The sequence below is a fragment of the Lissotriton helveticus genome, chromosome 1_1 (assembly GCF_964261635.1).
Source record: "Lissotriton helveticus chromosome 1_1, aLisHel1.1, whole genome shotgun sequence".
NCBI classification, from domain to species: domain Eukaryota; kingdom Metazoa; phylum Chordata; class Amphibia; order Caudata; family Salamandridae; genus Lissotriton; species Lissotriton helveticus.
The window spans coordinates 1,031,349,862-1,031,371,364 of record NC_136057.1 but is presented as its reverse complement, the minus strand read 5'-3'; the positions used below and the strand labels follow the sequence as shown (position 1 = coordinate 1,031,371,364).

At 47.2% G+C, this 21,503-nt stretch overlaps 1 protein-coding gene across 3 annotated transcripts in view; it reads right to left on the bottom strand.

The window, feature by feature from the left end:
- The window catches only part of TNPO3 (transportin 3), a 1,288,661-nt gene that overhangs the window by 741,490 nt on the left and 525,668 nt on the right, over positions 1-21,503 (bottom strand). For all 3 annotated transcript variants that reach the window (XM_078677788.1, XM_078677785.1, XM_078677786.1), the window contains exon 10: positions 13,891-13,982. In XM_078677788.1, the coding sequence (XP_078533914.1) occupies positions 13,891-13,982 (92 nt within the window). The remainder of the gene's footprint in view (positions 1-13,890; positions 13,983-21,503) is intronic.

The window sequence follows — 21,503 nt, the reverse complement described above, 5'->3', positions numbered from 1 at the left end:
CGGTTATGTGCCAACTCTGGTATCGCTTTATCAAAACATGTCGAGTAAGGTGTCATACGAATTGGAATACTAACCCCTCGCCAATTCTGGCGACGGGGTTAGCATTCCACCCTTCTAGAGGGACACGACATGCATGTAACCTATAACCCGGTTAAAAGTCAGACAGAGCCTTAGCATTCACAAAATGGATGCTGCCACCGAGACACAAGTCTGCCCTCCTGCTGCTGGGAGCCCTCCCAGAGCAGGAGATAAGGACAAAGGGTTTCCTGCCAGGGGCGGTGCCAGCACCGTCCCAGACAGGGTTTTGTGTATTGTAGGTAGGCAGGGCTTTAGAGGAAGGTGACTGCAAGTAGCACCCCGGTGCTCACTGTGCATAGGCCGGCTGGAACCAGTTCCAGGGTCACTCCAGACCCTGTGCTGGGGAAAAGCCCGCCAAGGAAGTGGGTGTAACCACCCCCCTCCTAGTCCCACCCATAGGGCAGGACTTAGTCGCGTGCCAGCCCCTTTTTACAGGATAAAGGTAGAGACTGGCCCCCTTCCAAATCAGATCATCTTTGAATCCTGAAACTACTTTCTGCGAAAGGAACTCAAGACTTCTTCCTAAGATTTCTCCCTTGTGACTAAGGAGTAGTCACCCTGCATCCGCAGGCACCATCTAAGAACACTGCGGTCTGCTGTAAGTCCTTCCTCCGGAATCCGACTGCCCAGCTCGACGAGAACCGGCTTCCCTGGCACCTCTGACCTCTACCCACCTCTACAGCCCAGCTGAGAACCGTGGGTGCGACGAGACCTCAAGGGACCGGCCATCTGCAAGACTGCACGACTTCTTTCCAGCAAGCCCGCCGAGTAATCTACTGGTGAGTGCTTTGGGGTCCGAGAAGCCCCGACTCTGAGCAGCTCCAGCTCCGAAGTGCAGCCCCCCAGCATCTCCACGATCTGCGTGGGGCCCTTCTGCTTTCCGCTGCTCACCGCGTTGTTTGGCTACTAGCCCGTTGGCTTGTGGCCTTCCTGACGACGCCCGACGACATTTCTGCTGCTGGTCTGGTTGCTCCAGACTGGCCCTTGCTCCCTTCCCGAAGAGGAGCACCCTGGACCCTCCTGGTCCACTCAAGACGCCATTTTGAGTCCACCGCGTGGGCTTGAATTAGCCAAGGCTTGTTGCCCAATCCTGGGTAACTTCGACGCCAACGACTTCATCCTTCGTGGGACAGCTCGCACCTCCATCCTGGTCGCCGACAACGCCTCCTGGTCCGAGAGACTGCAGAGCCCAGCAGCGCCCACTCACCTGACTGCGGTGACTTCGCCCGGTGCCATCCTGGTGCCCACTTAATCACTGGCTAGTGATTCAAGAACTTGGTCCCCTCTGCTTTCAGGTTTTCTTCTTCCTTGATCCAGGCTTGGATCCATCGAACTTTCCTTCACTGGTCGCCTGCCAGCAACTTCTTCCTTCCAGGCTCCTGGTCCGGCAACGAGATCCCCGACGTCTTTTCAGACCTATGCAGCTGCAGCCCCTGGGCTAGGTAACTTCGGCACTCCGGTGTCCCAGCATAGCCTCACTATCCAAGGGTCAGGATCCACTGTCATTTTCTCCCTACCAGGTCGGGTTCGCCCGTGAACACTAACTTTGTGAATTCTAGCTTCCATAGACTTTGTCCCGCATCCCGCGTGAGAGTGCACACTCTGCACCCGAGTCCCCTAGGCCTCCTAGTAGTAATCTAACGATTCCCTAGTCCAGTCCTAGCGATTCCAAAGCCTATTAGAACTGTTACTTACCTGCTAGTAATTCGCATTCCACTTTTAGCGTATATGGTTTTTCGTGCCCCTCGGGCATTTGTGTAACGTGCTAACTTAAAAGTATTTTCGTAAGAGTTTTGTTGTGTGCTTAGCACCCTGTCCTCATAAAGAGTACAGGGTTGTTGTGATTCGAATAAATACATTGTTTATTTTCATAACACTTGTGTGGTGTCCTTTCACTGGGTGTTCAAGGGGTAATGTGATGGTAAAACAGCTGGCTTAACACGCCCTCTAGAGTCTTAGCCTTAGACTGCTCGTATCCATGCTACTAGGATAGCTGGTCTATAAGGTTGACTTACAACCAATCATCAATAAGGGTTGTTTGGACTGATATATAGTGATCACTAGAATAGTGAGCACTGCACATCAGGCCAACTTCTCACACCAAGACATTCACAACCCAATCCCAGCCACCCCCTCGTTGGAAGCTTTTGGAGTAGTCCCTAAGTCCCTCTTTGCAACTTATTTCCAAGTGCCACAACCTCCTTTCTACCATTTAGCATGCAGGGCTACCGACCCGTCCAGCACATCTGCGCCCAGGCTAGCCAGGTCAGAGAAGACTGATATGCTGGAGAAACTTTGGTCCTGGTGAAACTTTGGTCCTGGTCCCTCTATCACCTCATGACCAAAAGGTGTCTCACGGAAAGCACTGCAGGTGTGTGCATGCAGTGAAAGTTCTTTCTCTCATAGGAAAGCAATATGCATAAAGACGCACCTTTGGTAAACATTGCTAAGACTGTAAAAAGTCGACTCCGAAAAGTACTTAGCTATTTACGAAGTTATTGGTTTAAAAAAAAAAAAATATATATATATATATATAAATATATATATATATATATATATATATATATATATATATATATATATATATTCCTGCAATTTTTCTAAATTGATGTGGCTCTCCTTTTTACGTATGTCCATGATTTATTGTCTCTGGGTGTGCAACAAATGACTAACATCCCTCTCTGATAAGCCTAAAGCTGCTCAACCACACTACCCTAGGAAGAGCACCTTGGGATTGCTAGAGCAAGCCCCTGTCCACTCATAAGGGATACCTGGACTCTTTACACAGCATACTTCCTTTTGGTATCCTATATAAAGAGCTATCTCCTCCATCTTGTGAGTTGCAGCCTACCTGTGCCCCAGATTGCAGTGAGCAGAGTCCAGGAAGTGGTAAGGAGACTGACTAGTGCTGTCTCTTCCCAAGACAAAAAGTTGTTAAAAAACGATTTTCACTTTCTGTGTTTATGTCTATGCCTGTGGTTGTTACAGTTAAAACTTGTAGTTTTAGCCTGCCTGTAATTTCATATTTTATCACCTGTGTTGTATTTTACAATTGTGTTTTCCCTGCCCATGATTGCCTCCATTTAGTGTGTTGAATTGTGGGATTTACAGTTCAACCTCTGTAGTTTGTCCCTCTCATTCCTTGGTGACAATTCTGTTTCCCTCCAAATTTCTTGCTTGCTCTGTGCTCAGACCTGTATGTTAAAACAGTGCACTCCCAGCCACCATTTTGTGCTCACAAGCCAGTGAAACCAGCCCCCCTGACCCCCCCCCCCCCGCAAACAAGGATTTTCAACATCAGAGGGAGCTTCTGTGAGCTGTTTAAACTGTGTTTTACTAGGGCCTGTGCACTTTGTTTTTTAGCCAGCAGGTGGAGTAAAGTTTTATTCAAACAGTATTGTTAGATTTCAAGTTAAAGAGGCCCTTACCTGCTGCAGTCCAAAGTGTGGATTGAGCCTGTCTGTCTCCTAGGAGATTCTGAACAGGAGAAGCAGCTTCCAACTCCCTGGCCAGCAAACCTTGCCTAAGGTCGCTGGGGCCTTATATGATCTGCTAGTGGTTGGTAAATGTTTACACTGATTGGTGGTTGTATCTGGTGTTTCTATTGGATTAGGGTTAATGTCCTCATTGGTTGGGTATTTGAGGGTTCGGATTGGTTTCTGGGTCTGTGATTCAGTCATTGTAGGGTGGGGCTAGGGTTAGGATTTCTATTGGAAGTAGGGACTAGGGCTTCCTATGTTATTGGTTGTTGGGAGTAGGGTGGGACTAGGGCTAGACCTTTAATTAGAAGTAGCAATTAGGGCTTCTGGTGTGATAGGTTGCTGGACTAGGTGTGGGACTTAGAGGAGGGTTAGGCTTTCTAAAGGAAGTAGGGACTAGGGCTACCTTTGCCATTGGTTGCATGGACTTGTTTTGGGACTATCGGTAGGGCTAGGGCCTTTATTGGACGTAGAGATCAGGGGTTTTGAACTGATTGGGTGCTTGGACTAGGGCTAAGATTGGCTGTAAGGTCCTGGGCTCCTATTGGTTCTAGATTTTAAGGCTAGTGTTGTGATTGGATAGTGTTAGTGCTAGGGTTCCTATTGGCTGAAGGGGTCACCTGATTACTAGGGCTATAAAAAAAGGCCAGGCTTAGGGCGTCTCAGCCCGGGCAGAGAGGACAAGGGCAGAGAGGACATGGGCAGAGAGGACAAGGGCAGAGAGGACAAGGGCAGAGAGGACAAGGGCAGAGAGGACAAGGGCAGAGAGGACACGGGCAGAGAGGACAAGGGCAGAGAGGACAAGGGCAGAGAGGACAAGGGCAGATGCCTGTTAGAGCCTGTTAAGGGCGGAGAGGACAAGGGCAGTTGCCTGTTAGAGCCTGTTCGAGACTGGTCGGGACTAGGGCCAGAAATGCCCTTTTTCTCATTTAGCAATACCCAAAACTCCTTTTTACTCATCCAAAAGCCTCGTCCTATTGCTAAGACCTACAAAAAAAAAACATCATTCACTCTTTTATCCCTCCACTATCCTTTTCAATCGAAATTAACAGACTAACATGTTCACTTCTCAAATTCCATATTAAACTATACTAATATACTACCCAAATAACTGAATAACATATCCACTACTTAAATTACTTAATATTTTTTTTACTATACTAATTTTCAACAGTAATCCTTTATGGGTTCCGGAGTGGCGTGCTACGCGCCAGAAAAGCGATTCAACACCCATCAGGGGTAACAAGTGCTATATGAATGCAAATCTTTCTTCCCCTTTTATCCCTCCGCTATCCTTCTCACTCCAAGTAACTGACTAATATCCACCACTGATATTACTTCATATTTCACCATATTAATTCACCACTAATCCTTTGTAGGCTTCCTGAATAGCGTGCCTCAACAAGCGCTATATAAATACAAACCTTTGTCCTCCTCTATCCTTCTGCTATCATTCCAAATCCAAATAACTGACTAACCTATTCACCACTTAAAATGTACTTGCATGTTTCACTATACTAATTCAACACTAATCCTCTATGGGTCCTGGAGTAGCATGCTACTCGCCGAAAAAGCGTTTCGACGCCTCATCAGGGGTAGTAAGCACTATATAAATGCTATTACAATACAATACAACAATATAGGGCACATCCTGGGAGTCAGGCTAAAGAGGTTGGGTATAACATGATTGTGTTACAGCTAGACTTCCACTGCCTTGTAGGAGATATTTGAATTCGTCTTTTCAATGAGTAAATTGGTTCTGGAATATGCTTGTCTTCTAAAGGGGTCTACAGTGGAACTCTTAGTCTGTGCTGCAATATAAAAGTATGACAAGGAGGAATACAGAGATCAGGTACATCGCTGAGGTATCCTATACAGGAGAGGACCTTCAGTGCGCATATTAGTCACTGAAATTATAATTAAATACATTTTTCTTTTTTTTTTTTAAGTTAACAGAACGCTCTGATCTATTTGATGTCTTTCCTGAAGCCTATCACTTTTCAATCGCATTTGTGGACAAGACAAAGCAGATTCAATTATAGTCAGAAGCATTTGTTTTTGTCAAATTCTGTCAGTGTGGGGGGGGACAAAGCAAATCTACTCTGCCTTCAGAAAACACATATATAGGTGAAAAGTAAACAATTCTTGTTAAACATGTTCTTGGATCTCAGTTGGCAATATTTAGTACTAAAGATTATCAGTAAAATCTCCAGGACGGAGAATCTGTTGATCAAATGGCACATCTTTTCTCAAAGATGTATCAAGAGAATAATGCTTACAACTTGGCAGTGACCGAGATTAAGGCTGACTGAAGGAAGCAGTACAAAGTGACTACAACATTAGGCTTCATCTATAAGAGGTCAAAGTATTGAACAAGCAATGGCATAGCCAATAGGACTCACCTTTAGGTTTAGCCATGCAACGGTTGATGTTGTTGCACCAAGGATATTATGCTGCATAAGGAATATGCTACTTACCAGTATGCATCTGTTCTTGGCATATAGGGCTGCTGACATTCATATCTGTGCATAGATCGCCGCCTAGTGTTGGGATCGCCGCCTAGTGTTGGGTCCGGATGATTGCATCTTGTTGTCCTGGAAGAGTCTTCGAAGTATCACGAGATAGGTGGCTCCTCCCTTGGACTACAGTGCGCATGGGCATCCTCTCCATCCCCAGATTGTTTTTCGCCATTGTGGCAGAGATGGAGTATAGTACAGTAAGAGATGTCCATGCAAAGAGTGAATGCTACAGCTGCGACAGGCACCGGGGAGGCGGGTGGGCGATATGAATGTCATCAGCCCTACATGCCAAGAACAGATGCATACTGGTAAGTAGCATATTCCGTTCGAAGCATGTGGGCTGCTGAATTCATATCTGTGCATAGAATATATAGCAGTATCTCCCCTAGCAGTGGTTGCCTGTGCCAGCTGCAGTAGTCTGAAAAAGAGTCTTGAGAACAGCCTGTCCCACAGCAGCTTGCTGTTTGGAATGTACATCTACACAATAGTGTTTGGTAAATGTATGTATGGTTGACTATGTGGCTGCTCTACAGATTTTGTGTAAAGGAATATTTCCTAGGAAAGCCATGGATGCCCCTAGTTTGCGTGTAGAATGCACCCTAGGGGGAACTATTAAGGTGCGTTTTGCTTTTAAATAACATATCTGAATGCACTTAACCATCCATCTGGCTATACCTGATTTTGAAATAGGGTTACCCTTGTGTTGCGGTGAGAAAGCAACAAACAACTTTTGTTTTTTGAAATGCCTTAGTTCTATCTATATAGTATAGCAGAGCTCTCTTGACATCTAGCATATGCAAGGCCCTTTCTGCTACTGTTTGTGGATTTTGAAAGAACACTGGCAGTTCTATTGTTTGATTTATAGGAAAATGGGATACCACTTTTGGCATGAATTTAGGGTTTGTTTTGAGAACTACTCTATTTGCATGTACTTGAATGTATGGTTCTTGAATAGTTAGGGCTTGCAGCTCACTAACTCTTCTAAGTGAAGTAATGGCAATAAGGAAAGCCACCTTCCAAGTAAGAAACTGTATTTTGCATGAGTGTAGTGGTTTAAAAGGTGGTCCCATAAGTCTGGTTAAAACGATGTTTAGATTCCAGACTAATGAAGGTGGGTGCGTTGGAGGAATTACTCGTTTAAGTCCTTCCATAAATACTTTAATTGCTGGCACTCTAAACAGTGAAAGGTGTTGTCTGTTTTGGAGATAAGCTGCTAGTGCCGCTAAATGTATCCTGATGGATGAGTAGGCTAAATTGCAGCGTTGTAGGTGCAAGAGATAGCAAATGATGTTTTGTGTAGAAGCATCTAATGGGTTTATGTCATTGTTTTTGCAGTAAATGACGAAACGTTTCCACTTTGCTGCATAACATGCCCTTGTAGTGGGTTTTCTTGCCTCTTTGATAATATTCATGCAATCTGGAGGCAAGTTTAGGTATCCAAACTCTAGGATTTCAGGAGCCAGATCGCCAGGTTCATCTGTTGTGGATCTGGGTGTTGGATTTCTCCATGGCTCTGAGTTAGAAGACTGGGTGTGAGTCGCAGTCTTTGATGAGGCACCACTGACAGTTCTAGGAACGTTGTGTACCATGGTTGCCTTGCCCATGTGGGAGCAACTAGGATTAGCATCAGCGAATGTTGGCGCATTTTGCGTGCCACTAGCGCTATTAGTGGAGCTGGGGGAAAAGCGTACGCAAATCTGCCTGACCAGTTCATCCATATCGCATTGCCCTGCGACTGCGGATGTGGGAACCTGGCGGCAAAGTACTGGCATTTTGCGTTTTCGCTTGTGGCAAATAGATCTATCTCCGGGTGTCCCCACTTCCGGAAGAATGGTTGGAGCACATTGGGGTGAATCTCCCATTCGTGCATCTGTTGACTGTGCCTGCTGAGCAGGTCGGCTATTTGATTGTCTTTGCCTGGGAGGTGTTCCGCCATGAGGAACATGTTCCTTTGAATGGCCCATTTCCACACACTTTGAGCTAGATGCGATAGCTGTGGGGAATGTGTTCCTCCCTGTTTCTGAATGTAATACATAGCTGTCATGTTGTCCGTCCGGATCAACACAGTCTTGTTGCACAAGTGTTTTTTGAACGCCTATAGTGCTAGAAAGATCGCCATCAGCTGTAGTAGATTGATGTGCATCTTCTTTTGTTGTATTGTCCATAGACCCTGGACTGTGTAATGCCGGACATGGGCTCCCCATCCTAGCAGGGATGCGTCCGCCGTCATTACGATTTGTGGGATAGGCTCCTGGAACAGTCGTCCTTTGCAAAGGTTTTGTGGATTCCACCAATGCAGAGAGCTGTATGCCCGACTGGTCACCAACACTAGGTCTTTTAATTGTCCCTGAGCCTGGTTCCACTGCTGTGCTAGGCACTCCTGTAGCGGACGCCTGTGTAGTGTGGCCTGAGGGACTATGAATATGCATAAGGCCATCATGCCTATTAGTTGCATAAACACTCGAGCTGGCAATGAGTGCTGTGGTTTGAACCTTTGGATTAACATTTGCATTCCGTTGATCTGTGCTGCGTTTGGGTATGCCTTTGCTGCTAGTGTGTCTATTGGTGCACCCAGGTACTGTTGGACGTGGGAGGGTTGTAGGTGTGACTTTGGGTAGTTTAGTGAGAAGCCTAGACTGTGCAGGAGATGAATGGTCTTTGACATGTGGCTGGCACATTGCTGGGCCGATGGCGCGTGTATTAGCCAATCGTCCAGATATGGGTACACATGAATGTGTTGTCTCCTGAGATGTGCCGCCGCTGTTGCTAGGCATTTGGTGAACACCCGTGGAGCTGTTGTTACTCCGAATGGTAGGACTTTGAACTGGCAGTGCTGTCCTTGAATAGTAAACCTCAAATACTTTCTGTGAGCAGGGTGTATTGGTATATGAAAGTATGCGTCTTTGAGGTCTAGAGTTGCTAGGAAGTCTCCCTGGCGCAGCAGTGGTAAGACTTGTTGCAGAGTGGGCATGTGAAAATGCTCTGATAAAATGTACAGGTTGAGGGGCCTGAGGTCTAGTATTGGCCTGAGAGAACCGTCCTTTTTAGGAATGAGGAAGTATAGTGAGTATACTCCTGTTCCGTGATGTTTGAGTGGGACTGGTTCTATGGCCCCCTTTTGCAGCATACTGATGACCTCTTGCTGCAGTAATGTTATATGTTCCTTTGACATTGGACGGTGTACGGGTGGTATGTTGGGTGGTGTTGATGTGAGTTTTAGGCAATAGCCATGTTGGATAATTTGCCAGACCCACTTGTCTGTAGTGATGTTTAACCAGACTGGCAGGAACTGTTGTAGTCTTCCCCCGACCGGTGTTATATGGTCTGGGGGTAGTGCCAAGAAGTCACTGGTTGGTGTTCGTGGAGGATCTATTGGCATTGCCTCCACGACCTCTGACCTTGTTATTATTTCTTCTGTATCCACCCCTGTTTGTGTTCTTATTGTACGTGGATTGCGTATTACTTTTGTATGTGGAGGATTGCTGCGATGTGTTACCTTGCGCTCCTCCTCTATAGTTGGAGCGACGAAAGGAGCCTCTGTGTTGTTGGGACTCCGGAGCTCCCATGGACTTTGCAGTCTCCGTGTCCTTTTTCATTTTGTCCAGAATTGAGTCAACTGCTGGACCAAACAAAAAATCTGGATTTATAGGCTGGTTAAGAATTGTGGCCTGTACTTCACTCTTAAATCCAGATATGCAAAGCCATGCGTGCCTCCTAAGCAGTACGCTTGTGTTGATCGATCTGGCAGCTGTATCTGCCGCGTCTAGAGCACACTTAATGGAGGCATTGGTGATGAGCTTTCCCTCCTGTATAAGTTCATCCGCCTGCTCTTTGAACGGCTCAGGTAAGTGTTGGAGAAGTCCTTCTAAACTGTCATAGTGCACCCTGTCATATCTGGCCAGCAAGGCCTGAGTATTGGCTATTCTCCATGAGTTTGCTGCTTGAGCTGCTACTCTCTTGCCTGATGCTTCTAAAATCTTTGACTCGTTGTCAGGAGGAGGAGCCTCTCCAGTAGTTTGTGAATTAGCACGCTTTTGTGCGTAGATACCACCAATGAGTCTAAAGGCAGTTGTCCCCTGATGTAAGTAGAGTCTACTGGTACAGCCCTATACTTCTTCTCTATTCTAGGGTTGATGACACGTGCCCTAGCAGTGTCTTTGAAAATGTTGTTTGCGTGCTTTAGGACGCCCTTTAACATGGGGAGTGTTTTGACACTTCTTTCTGATGTTGGCAGCGTATCAAATAGAAAATCTTCTTCTATAGCATCTGAGTGCATGTCTACATTATGGTAGAGTGCTGCTCTATCTATTTAAGAATTAAAAGCCACTGTGTCTTCTGTGGGTGATGGCTTAGCTGGGTATACAGTTGTGTCTGTAATGGGTAGAGCCCCTTAGTGTCTGGCTCCCCCCTCCTCACCCCCCCCCCCCATCCCCCCATGGCTGTGAATTGGGGTCTACATATGGGTTTTGTGGATATCCAAAACCCACATCTGCGTCCTGATCTTCATCTGGGTTGTAGTCAGAGCGTGCAGGTGAGTATGGTGCATATGGAGTAGTAGGCATAGCTGGAGAGATAGGTTGGAAAAGAATAGGAGAGGTTGCACAGTCTCTGCTTTTTGAGTGGAATTCTAGAAAAGTCTTCAGCAGGCACTGGTCTTTTCTTTTTTGTATAAACAGTCACTTTCCCAGTATTTGGGTCAATATATAGCTTGGACAGATCTTCTGTGGAGGGGTCTGGATGGATGATCTCCTCTTCCACAGTCTTTTGCCTTGGCGCCGTAGTTTTAGGTTTGACCTTTTTCGGTTCAAAGCCTTTAATCGGTTCGACCGCTTTTGGTGCCTGAATCGGTTTTTGAGGCTTTCCGACAGGTTTAGTCGGTCCGACGTCTTTTACAGGTTGCCCCACTTTTTTCGGACCGATAGGTTTCGTCGGTTCGGCAACTTTGTTCGGCTGTAGAGGTGTCCTTGGAGCCTGCGGCTTTGGCTCTATGCCCTTCTTCGGATCGATGGGCTTCAGCTCGACCGCTTTCGGTTGGTCTACCTTAGGTTTCGCTTTCGATTCGACGACCGCCTTGGGCGTAGCCCTTTTGCCTTCGTCGACCGGCGTCTTTACTTTTTCGGCAGTCAAACTCGATTTGGGCGATTCGACAGTCTTTGGCTTCGAAGGTTTATATGGAACGGCGGCCTTCGGCTCGGCGCCCTTTGGGTTTATCACCTTCGGTTCGACGACGTTCGGTCCGAAGACTGTCGTGTTGATGAGTTTCGGTTTCGATTGAACCAGCCTTGGATTACGTGTCTCAGAAGGCTTTTGTAGTATGTCCTTAGCCGGGCGGTATGGCGGGACTATAGAACCAGTATTTAGATCTTGGCTAAGGCCTGTTGGCGATGCCTCAACCTGAGTCTCTGATATTGGTGTAGTTTTTGTATGGGGCGGTGTACTCAGCTCCGATGTCTTGATCGTATTCTTCGACATCGACGATTTGTTCTTCCTCGTCGATATAATATTCAGAGTCGTGCTCGGAGTATTGATCTTCCTCTTGATCCGAGTCTTCGGGGTCAACTAGTTCTTCCTAATCGTCGAAGATATTCTCGGGCTCCGGTGCCGACCTCTGCATTTCTTGCCTTCCCGGCCACAGATTCCGGATCGTCTTTTTGGACCGGAACTGGGCACAAGCTAGGCAATTATCTTCATTATGATCTGGTGATAAACATTTGTTGCACACGGGATGCTTATCTGTGTGCGGGAACTTGGAGTTGCACTGCGGGCAATATTTGAATGGACTTCGTTCCATCGACCGTCGGTCCACGTGGCGTCGAGAAGGCCTAACGTCCCGATTCGACGACCGGAGTGCAAGCAAATGGTGAAGAAAGCCTGGCGGTACCGATCGAAAACAATAAAGACGAATACGAAGGCCTTTTGGCCTTTTTGAAATTCCGAACTTGGAGTGCTGCAAAGTACATCCGAACCCAATGGCGGAAAAAAACAATCTGGGGATGGAGAGGATGCCCATGCGCACTGTAGTCCAAGGGAGGAGCCACCTATCTCTTGATACTTCGAAGACTCTTCCAGGACAACAATATGCAATCATCCGGACCCAACACTAGGCGGCGATCTCAACACTAGGCGGCGATCTATGCACAGATATGAATTCAGCAGCCCACATGCCTCGAACCTAAATACGTTTAAGGTCCCAAAGTCGAGACCTATTGGCTATGCCAATGACTGTTTCTGTTGGTGAGAAAGGATTATCTCACTTGTATATGAATGGGGCGAGGGCAAGGGACCAGGAGTATTACCGGTAAGTAATAGGGCAAAAGGCACACAATGGAAAGAAAGAAGAGGTGTGGGCGAGCTCCTAATACCCGACACAGATCATTTAGGAGTCAGGGAAATATTCTACACAGCAGGTGGGTGGGAGGAGCTCCTGTGTTGAGGAGTGGAAGGAATGAGAAGCAGTTACACAAGGGCTTCTTGGCAACCTCTGTGCTTTGCACATGCAAGTGCAAAACAAGAACTCTATGCACAGGTGGCAGAAATGTGTATGCACACCTAGACAACCAATGACCCCCCTCCCCCTTTAATTCCCCAGTCCGGTGTATACCTGCACTACTTCTTTCCAACGAAAAGCCCTAGAAGATTGGTGAGGTCGTAATAAGAACATCAACTCTGAAGTGTATATCTGTGCTGTAAAGATAAAGCCCAGCTTTCTGGTGAAACGACGTAGAATGGCATTGCCTTGGTATAATTCGACTTTCTGCAACACATGCATAATATTTTTATTCAAGTGTTGAGAGAGAGACTGAGACAGAGAATGAGTTTGCGTGCATGGGAGGGTTTCAGTGGTCCTCATAACACTGCTGTATCTGTTCTTTGTAATAAGAAAACTTGCTCCCGTGCTTTCCATGCTCTAACTGCTATGCGTGGTAATGAACCGTCATATGGTCTTTCCTTTACACAAGCAAAAAACACTGTAAAATTGTATTTACAAGCACTTCTCTGCTACTGTCTATTTTATTTTCGGAAATAATTGCACCCACCTATTATATTGGTTATACCTCATTAGAGAAATCAGCAATCCCAGGCACTAAAATTAATTACTATTTTGTTCTCTTAGTATACGAATATTTAAAATCCATTCTTAGAAAAACATACATTTTTGTTTTGTGCTTTTTATTGACATGTTCACCTGCTCAAACCTCTCTACCGAACGCACACACAAACACACATATATTTGCTACCAAATACTCACATAGCACAAGAAAGTTAACTGAGAATGCGCGGGACACCAGGCAGGCCCATCTCAGTGTGTGAAAACGCGCAGAAAGTAAAAAAAAAAAAGTCACTGTATTCGACGAAATCAAGACTCTTGGGGGAGAACTGGTGAAGCCCTTGTGAGTAGGCTTGGACATTTCAAACTCTCTATTCCAATCATTAAAGCAGAGGTTGCAGAATTTGAGATTTAAACATACCGCCGGTGACAAATGCAGGATCCTCAAAGTCACAAGTTCGAATTAACCACTTGGCTGCTAAGGGGTTTTCCCCTCCTGTGCTGCATATTTATGAATCCCATTATACATGACGAGTTGACCTTGTCATGAGCACAGCTCCAGTGTGCCTCATGACGAGTTCACCTTGTCATTAGCATGCAAGTGGTTAAGCCGCGGCAAGTTAACGTTTGGATATTTCCGATAGGAGCAAATGTGGTACTATAAATTGGGCAAGGGTGACATCGGTTATGTAGAGTGAGGGGTAAGCATATTTCTACAATGTAAATACTCAGATTAACATGCGGACAAAAAATTAAATGTACTCACGGGTCGACACTCTTGGCAATGGATGCCATGATAAATAGAACAGCTTCGGTTACCTCCCACGGAGGGTTTCCATCTTTCAGAGTTGAGTACAACTAAAGAAAAAAAGAAATTGTACTCAGCTGCAATGGCTGGAGATATTAAGCCTACATCCGACTGATAAAAGGAGTACAGCCATGAAAGCAAAGTGGAAGACAATGGTACAAAAAAGATTAAGGAGATAGACGCAAGTGATTTTGTATTTGTTTTGCAACATTTAGGAATAGCAAAGTGTGGGAGAAGTGAAATGATTACTTACCTGTAGGAATAGGTTTGAAGCTTGAGAGTCTTCTGTATTCACAGGCTTTGCATTATTGTTCCATCTAGAAGCTGGGTTTCAAATTGTGTCTAACTTTGTGGGCGTTGTTGAAAACTATTTGGTTTTATGCCTGCCTACAGGGAAGTGGGTTTCTGTTGCAGTAACCCCCCCCCCCCCCTACTGCTGACTGGTGATGGATAACCCACTCCCAAATCTCCAGGGCTTTCTTGGATAGCAGAAAAGACCTGGTTTCCCCCTGCTTGTTCACATAATACATGGCCATTGTGTTGTCTGAACGGACCAGGACAGTGGATTTCTGGATTATGGGAAGGAAAGCTTGCAAAGCTAGACTAATCACCTTGAGTTCCAGCAGGGTGATGGGGAGAAGGCATTGCTCGGGCCTCTGTGAATATCCACGGCGCGGATCTGAGTCCAAAAGGCAGGGTCTTGAATTGGAAGTGGCTCTTGGTTACTGTAAAGCACCCTGTGGGCAGGGTGGATAGGAACATGGAAGTATGCGTCCTTTAGATCCAGGGTGGCCATGTAATCTCCTGGATTGAGGAGACACAAAATGTCCTGTAGAGATACCATACGAAACTAGAGTTTTATGAGATAGGTGTTGAGCTCCCTCAGGTCTAAAATTGGCACCACTTTTCTACCGTCTTGCGAACGAGGAAGAACCTGGAATAGAAACCTTTGCCTCATTGAGACGGAGGTACTGGCTCTATCGCTCCTTTGAGAAGTAGTTGGTGAGCTTCTAGACGTAGAAGGTGCAGATGTTTGAGTCGGTGGCGCGAGGGGCTCTGGAGGGTGGACGGTGTCTAAACTCCAGTATATGGCCACACCGGATGATATTGAGGACCCACCGGTCTGATGTTAGGAGTTGCCAGTTGTGGAAACATTGTGATATCCTGCCCCCCACTGGTGTTACAGGGGGCGAAGGAACAGTAGACAGAGCCGGGAAGCCGCTATTGGCGCTTAGAGGAATCTCTCCCCTGGCGCCCTGGTCATTCTCTAGAAGATTAGCGAGAGAAAGACGACGACTGGCCCAGACGTTGAGAATACTGGGGCCTGTAAGACTGATGGCTGCAAATAGGAGGAATCTCCTTGCTGCTGGTATCCACCCCTGTATGAAGAAAAACCTTCCTCTCGCTCCACGGAAAGGCACTTTGCGGTATTGCAAAGTTCCAAGGGACTTCGCTGTCTCCGTGTCCTTTTTTATATCCTGGAGCGCATCGTCCACATGCTTCCCAAAAAGCATCTCCCTATCAAAAGGAGGATCCAGGATTTTATTCTGGACTTACGGGCGAAACCAGGTGGCCCGAAGCCAGCCATGCCATCTGAGGACTGCCGCTCCTGCCAGAGAGCAGAAAGCTGTAGTAGCAATGTCCATTGCGCAATCTATAATTGAGGTACGTTCTACCTCCTCCTGGATTTTCTTGGCGTCAGCCTTCGAGTCTTCAGGTAGCTGGTCTAAGTACAAGGATAGAACGCACCACATTTGGCGATCATATCGTCCAAGAATCGCTAAGGCATTAGCCGCCCTGACCAGGAGGCTGGACATAGTAGAGAACCTCTTCCCCACATTATCTATTCGTCTACCTTCTTTATCTGGTGGTGTGGTGAGGGGGACCGACTGATTCTTTGACTTCCTTTGGGCCGCTTGAGAAATTACAGAGTCTGGTTTCGACTGGATGACCAGACAAGCGGGGTAATACTCTGGAGCCTTGTACTTCTTCTCCAGTCGAGGAAGAACAGGCATGACCGTCGCTCGAGATTTCATAACTTTTATCCCCTCATCTCAGACATGGCTCACAATTGAGATAGAGCGGACAGACTTTTTATAACGTTCTTTGAAATCTTAAACACAACATTCCGATTGTACTGATGGAATGGGAAGAGCAAAATGTTTGGAAGCTCTTTCCATTAAGTTGTGAAGACCTCCAATATCTGCGGAAGGAGAATCCGCCGGATCCAGAGATGGAGAAGCAGGATCCGGCATAATGTAATCACCCCATTCCCTATCTGGGACTGATACTGTGCCCTGGTCATCATCCGATGAGTCATCTTGAACTGTGACCACATTTTGAGATACTGTTTGCTCCGGAGCTTTGGGAAGTGTAGAAGCAACTGGACCAGAAGATTGAGAAGGTGGTGGATGTGGAGACACTTGCACTGATTGTTGGCCGGAAGACTGAGCTGGAAATCTCTTCCTGTAATCCAACAGCATGAATTGGAGATCAGCAATGAGCGTAGACAGCATGGCAACCATGCCCCGTTGCGACTGTTCCTGAGACCTAGATTGCGGCAGATATTGCGGTTGCTCCACATAATAGCCCTCAGAGTCAGAGTCCTGATATTTTACACGTAACTGAGATGGGCTATATGCATCCCCGTAAGGACCATCATCTTCTTCTGAAAACTCCACCTCCAAAAGGAGTGCCGGAGGCAGTGGTGTCACTCTCCGAGGAGATTTCATTTCCGGGGTAATTTGGCGTTTTCTTATTGAAATTGCTACTTTTTGAATCGTCGACGAGGTCATCGCCGACGAAGATTGGACTATCGACGAAAAAAGGGCGATCGCCGACGGGACCGTCGTCGAGACAGTCGTCAGCACCACACCAGAAGCTGTGGAAGTCTTCGTCGACGTAGCCGTCGCCATCATCGTCATCCTTGTCGACGTCTAGGTAGTCATCATAAGCGTCGGCGACATAGAAACAGGTACCTCAGGTTGCAGCGTTGACGAAGTCAATGGAGACTATGACGTTTTCGTCGATGAGCCCGTCGACGGAGCCGAAGGAGACACTGGTTGAATTTTCGATGCCGTCGTCGACGGACCTGATGTTGTCGCCGTTGATGGACAGATTTTCTTCTCAGCTTTCCCCTCAGGTGGGACAGAAGCTGGCTTTTTGAACAGTTTCAGTTTCTCAGAGGGTGGAGGTGAAAATGAAGGCCCCAGGCTCATTTTCTTAACTGATTGTACCTCAGAAACCTGTCCTTCCCTCTCCTTAACACCTCGGTGAGGAGATTTGATGGGACTACGCCTGTCAGACCAGATCAGAGGTCTTTTTTAAGGCCTTGGCAGGGGGGTCAGAAGAAGTTGAAGACCTACACCGTTTTTGAGACCTCCTCGAAGATAATACAGACGTGTCCTCACTGTCACTGGAAACAGGGTCTTTTCGTGACTTTAACTTTGGTAGCCAGATGAGTAGACGCCCCTCACGGTCTTTCACGGTCTTAGACGAAAAGGTTCGAGAGATCTTGCAGTACGAAGCCTTGTGGTCAGTCTTTATGTTTGTCCTCCACATAAAGCCTCTTTTTTGAACAGGTGGCACAGGTTTTGAATAAAGCCTTTTACTCCTTGTCACACATCCTGAAGACAAAAAATGTTATAGAGTAACAGTAGAAACACTGAAGTTGTAGAGAAATCTCAGCAGAGCTCAGTGGAGACTCCCGTGCACAACATGCGGTAGAAAATCTGAGGCTCTCTCAGGAAGGTTCTATGGGGTGAGGCTAACCTGATTGGTTGTTGCATTATTTTGGTCTCTTTTGCAAAAAGAGGTGGATATGCTACAAACCTAGATGAGGCCTAGGCCTTTTCTTTCTCTTTTGTACCTACTACTATGGTATTTTTGATTTACCGAGGCTCCCATTCAGACGACAGGGAATGATACAAGCTATGGGAATCTATGAAAGTTCCAATACTGGAGTAAATGATGCACTTTTCCTTGGTGTGCCCTGGGTCCCTGCCAATCAAGTACCCATGGCCTGTGTTCCTTCCATAAAAACTGTGCTAAAGCCTAAACACAATTAGAATCTCTGGCCACAGGTAGGCCCCTGGTAAATGGTACCCTAGGTACCCAGGGCACTGTGACCAGAGAAGAACCCTAAGGGCTGCAGCACTTATTGTGCACCCTTAGGGGCCCTGTACCCTGACAACATACACTGCCTTGGCAGGCCGAGTGTCTTGGTACAGAACTAAACAGAGAGTCGACATGGCACACATCCCTGTGAGCCCACAAAAACACTGCCCAGGCATACACCAGTCACCCCTCTAGATGGGTGCACTATGCCAGTGGCGTGGGCACAGGTGCTTGATCCCTGTGCCGCTACAGTACCCAGGGCCATTCCTGGGCACTAAGTGCAGTGCTTCCATTAAGAGTATATGGTGCTGGGAGGTTGTCATTACGAACTTTACAGCACCATAATGGCTACACTGAAGACTTACAAGTTTGATGTGGTGGAAGGGAGGGGTCAAGTCCTTCAAGGAGCTTCAAACTGAATACGAAATGGCGGACTCTGAATACTTCCGTTATATGCAGGTCCAACACTCACTCTTGTCCTCGCTACCCAAGGGAACTGATCCCCCGGAGGCCTCCTAAGACACTTTTAGATGGTCATCTTCCGGATAACACAATCTCACTAATATATAAAAAGCTAATTAACCATATGACAGACCATCTTCAAACACTGAGGGACAAATGGGTGTAGGACGGGATAGAATTGGATGATGAGGACTGGCGGTATCTTCCCCAGGGTCGTCACTATTCCAGCGCGTTTAAGACTGGTTCAATTAAAAATCCTCCATAGAATTTACATGACGGGGCCTCGATTAGTGAGCATGGCGTTGGCCGACACTAGAGAATGTTAAAGGTGATGTGGGCTCTCTGGCACTTTTATGTACACTATCTGGGAGTGTACACAAATCAGCTCCTATTGGCTTCAAATCCATTTGATAATCAGCAAGGTATTAAGCATCATACTCCATCCAGAGGCAAGGAGATGCCTTCTAAACATATGGAAGCCCACTGATTTGAACACCTCACAGACACAATGGGCCACTTTGGGGTTCATGTTGGCCAAAAGAAATATAGCTCAATTATTGGAGGCCTGGGAAGGTAATCTCTATTGGTGTATGTTACAAAAGAAGACAGTGTACCTGGCAAGGGGGAGCCCCAGGAAGTGGTCACGTCTGGGGCCTATGGAATAGTTACAGAGGCGACATCTGTACCTCGCAGCATCGAACAGGATGACCCTAGCTCCCCGCAATGTCAATCTCTAGTGTAATTTGTGTGTGTCCTTCCTTTCATATGTATTGTGATGTCAAATGTGTCCAATCCTCTGTACTGTACAATTTGCTGTTTGTTAATAAAAAGAGTTATAAAAAAAAAAAGGAGTAAGTCCTGTTTGTACTATTCGCTCGGGCGCGAGATAGGGAAGCTCTGTAGTCCGGAGGACTGTTCAAATCCTGAAATTCATGGAACTCAGGAGCCAGGCCGATAATTTGACAGAGGCTGGGTCCGGGTGTTGGACTTGTCTCGGGTCCATAGTGAGGGGGGATGGAAACGGTGTCAATGCAATTGGAGTTTGCAGGGAGAGGAGATGAAGTTCCGTGAACCAATGTTGGCGAGGCCATGCTGGGGTTAGAAACAGCGTGCAAAGCTCTGCCTTCATCTTCCTGCGGAGACTGGGAGTCAGGGGAATCTGCGGAAAGGCGTAGGCAAATACGTCGAACCATGCTATTGAAAATGCATTCCCCAGAGATCCACGGTGGGGATGCCAGCTTGTGAGGTGTTGGTATTTGGCGTTCTGTCTCGTGGCAAACAAATCCATCAGTGGCTCGCCCCACAGAGAGAAGATGCTGTTGAGAGTATCTTGGATTACCTCCCACTCGTGGCAGGTTGTCTGCATTCTGCTCAGCGAGTGTGCCAATGCATTATCTTTTCCTGGAACATTCTCCGCTCGTGTAGGAAGGTGGATATCAGACTATGGTTACCCCCAACTTTTTGCCTGGTGTTTTGCTGGTTTTTGACTTAGTTGGCCTTGGATCCTGCTATTCAGGACCCCAGGCTTCTTGCTCTCTGTTAAAATGGACTCCATGTACTTTAGGTGCATTTACCAATTGGTACTGGGTCACCTTATCAGTCCCTGTACACAGGGCATAGGTGTACCCAGGGCCTACCAGGGGCTGAAGCATGTATTATGCCACCCCTGGCTGGCCATCTAAATCTGACACAACTGGCTGCATGACAGCTGGGGCAAGGTGGTGTAAACACCCCTTGCTGTAGATATAGTATACCTATATCTAACCCTAAAATGGACACATATATTCCTATCAGTCACTCCTATGGAAGGCCTTATCAATCCTGAAGGCAGAGTGCTTGGAATTATGTGAGATGGTGCTCTGGCATGAGCTGAGCCCGTTTGCAGCTTGCGGAACCAAGTCCTAATAGCTGTTCCATGATAACGCTGTACCATATACTCTTAAGTGCATTATCAACCTCGCGGTTAATTGCTAACTCTGGTATAACATTATCAAAACATGTCGAGTAAGGTGTCAGACGATTTGGAATACTACCCCCTTGCCAATTCTGGCGACGGGGGTAGCATTCCACCCTTCTAGAGGGACACAACATGTATGTAACTGTGAACCCCGGTTAAAGTTAACTCGAGCCTCAGCATCACAAAATGGATGCTGCCACCACAGACACAAGTCTGACCTCCTGCTGCTGGGAGTCCTTCCAGCGAGGATGGCCAGGACAAAGGGTTTCCTGCCTTGGGAGGTGCTAGCACCACCCCAGACAGGATTTTGTGTATTGAGGTAGGGAGGCCTGAAAGGAATGAGACATGCCTGGGGCACACAAGGTACCCTGTGCATACACCGGTTCAAACCAGTTGCTGGGGCATCCCTGCCCCAGCTCTGGCGGGAAACCGGACAAAGGATAGGGGGTGTAGCCACCCCCCTTCCTGGTCCCACCCAGGGGAGGGACCTAGTCAGTAGTGCAGCCCCCTTTAGGAGAATAAAGGTAGGAGCTGGTCCCATTCCAGATTAGATTATCCTGAACTATTCAACAAGAAGAAACTCTGGCCTTCGACGTTCTGCTCCACAGAAGACTGAAGAATCTCCCTTGTGGACAAGGAGTGTCCACCCTGCAACTGCAGGCACCATCAAGCGTCCAGCGGCTTCTCTTTGTCGTCTTCCCTCGAGGATCCAGACTTCAGAGCCCGACGAGACCCGGATTCCCAGACCTCTCCGACCTCAACTCACATCTGCATCAAAGCTGAGACCCGTGGGTGCGACGAGACACGTAGGACCGGCCATCTTGAACGAACCTGCACTTCGCTTCCAGCACGACTCCCGATCTAAACTCGACCAAGTGCTTTGTGGACTGAGAAGCCCCAGCCCCAAGCAGCCCCTGCACCGAAGATCAGCCCTCCAGCATCCACGAGATCTGCGTGGGGCCCTTCTGCTTGTTTGCTGCTTGCCGCGTTGTCTGGTCACTTGCCGGCTGGCTAGTGGCCTCCTAGATGACGAACG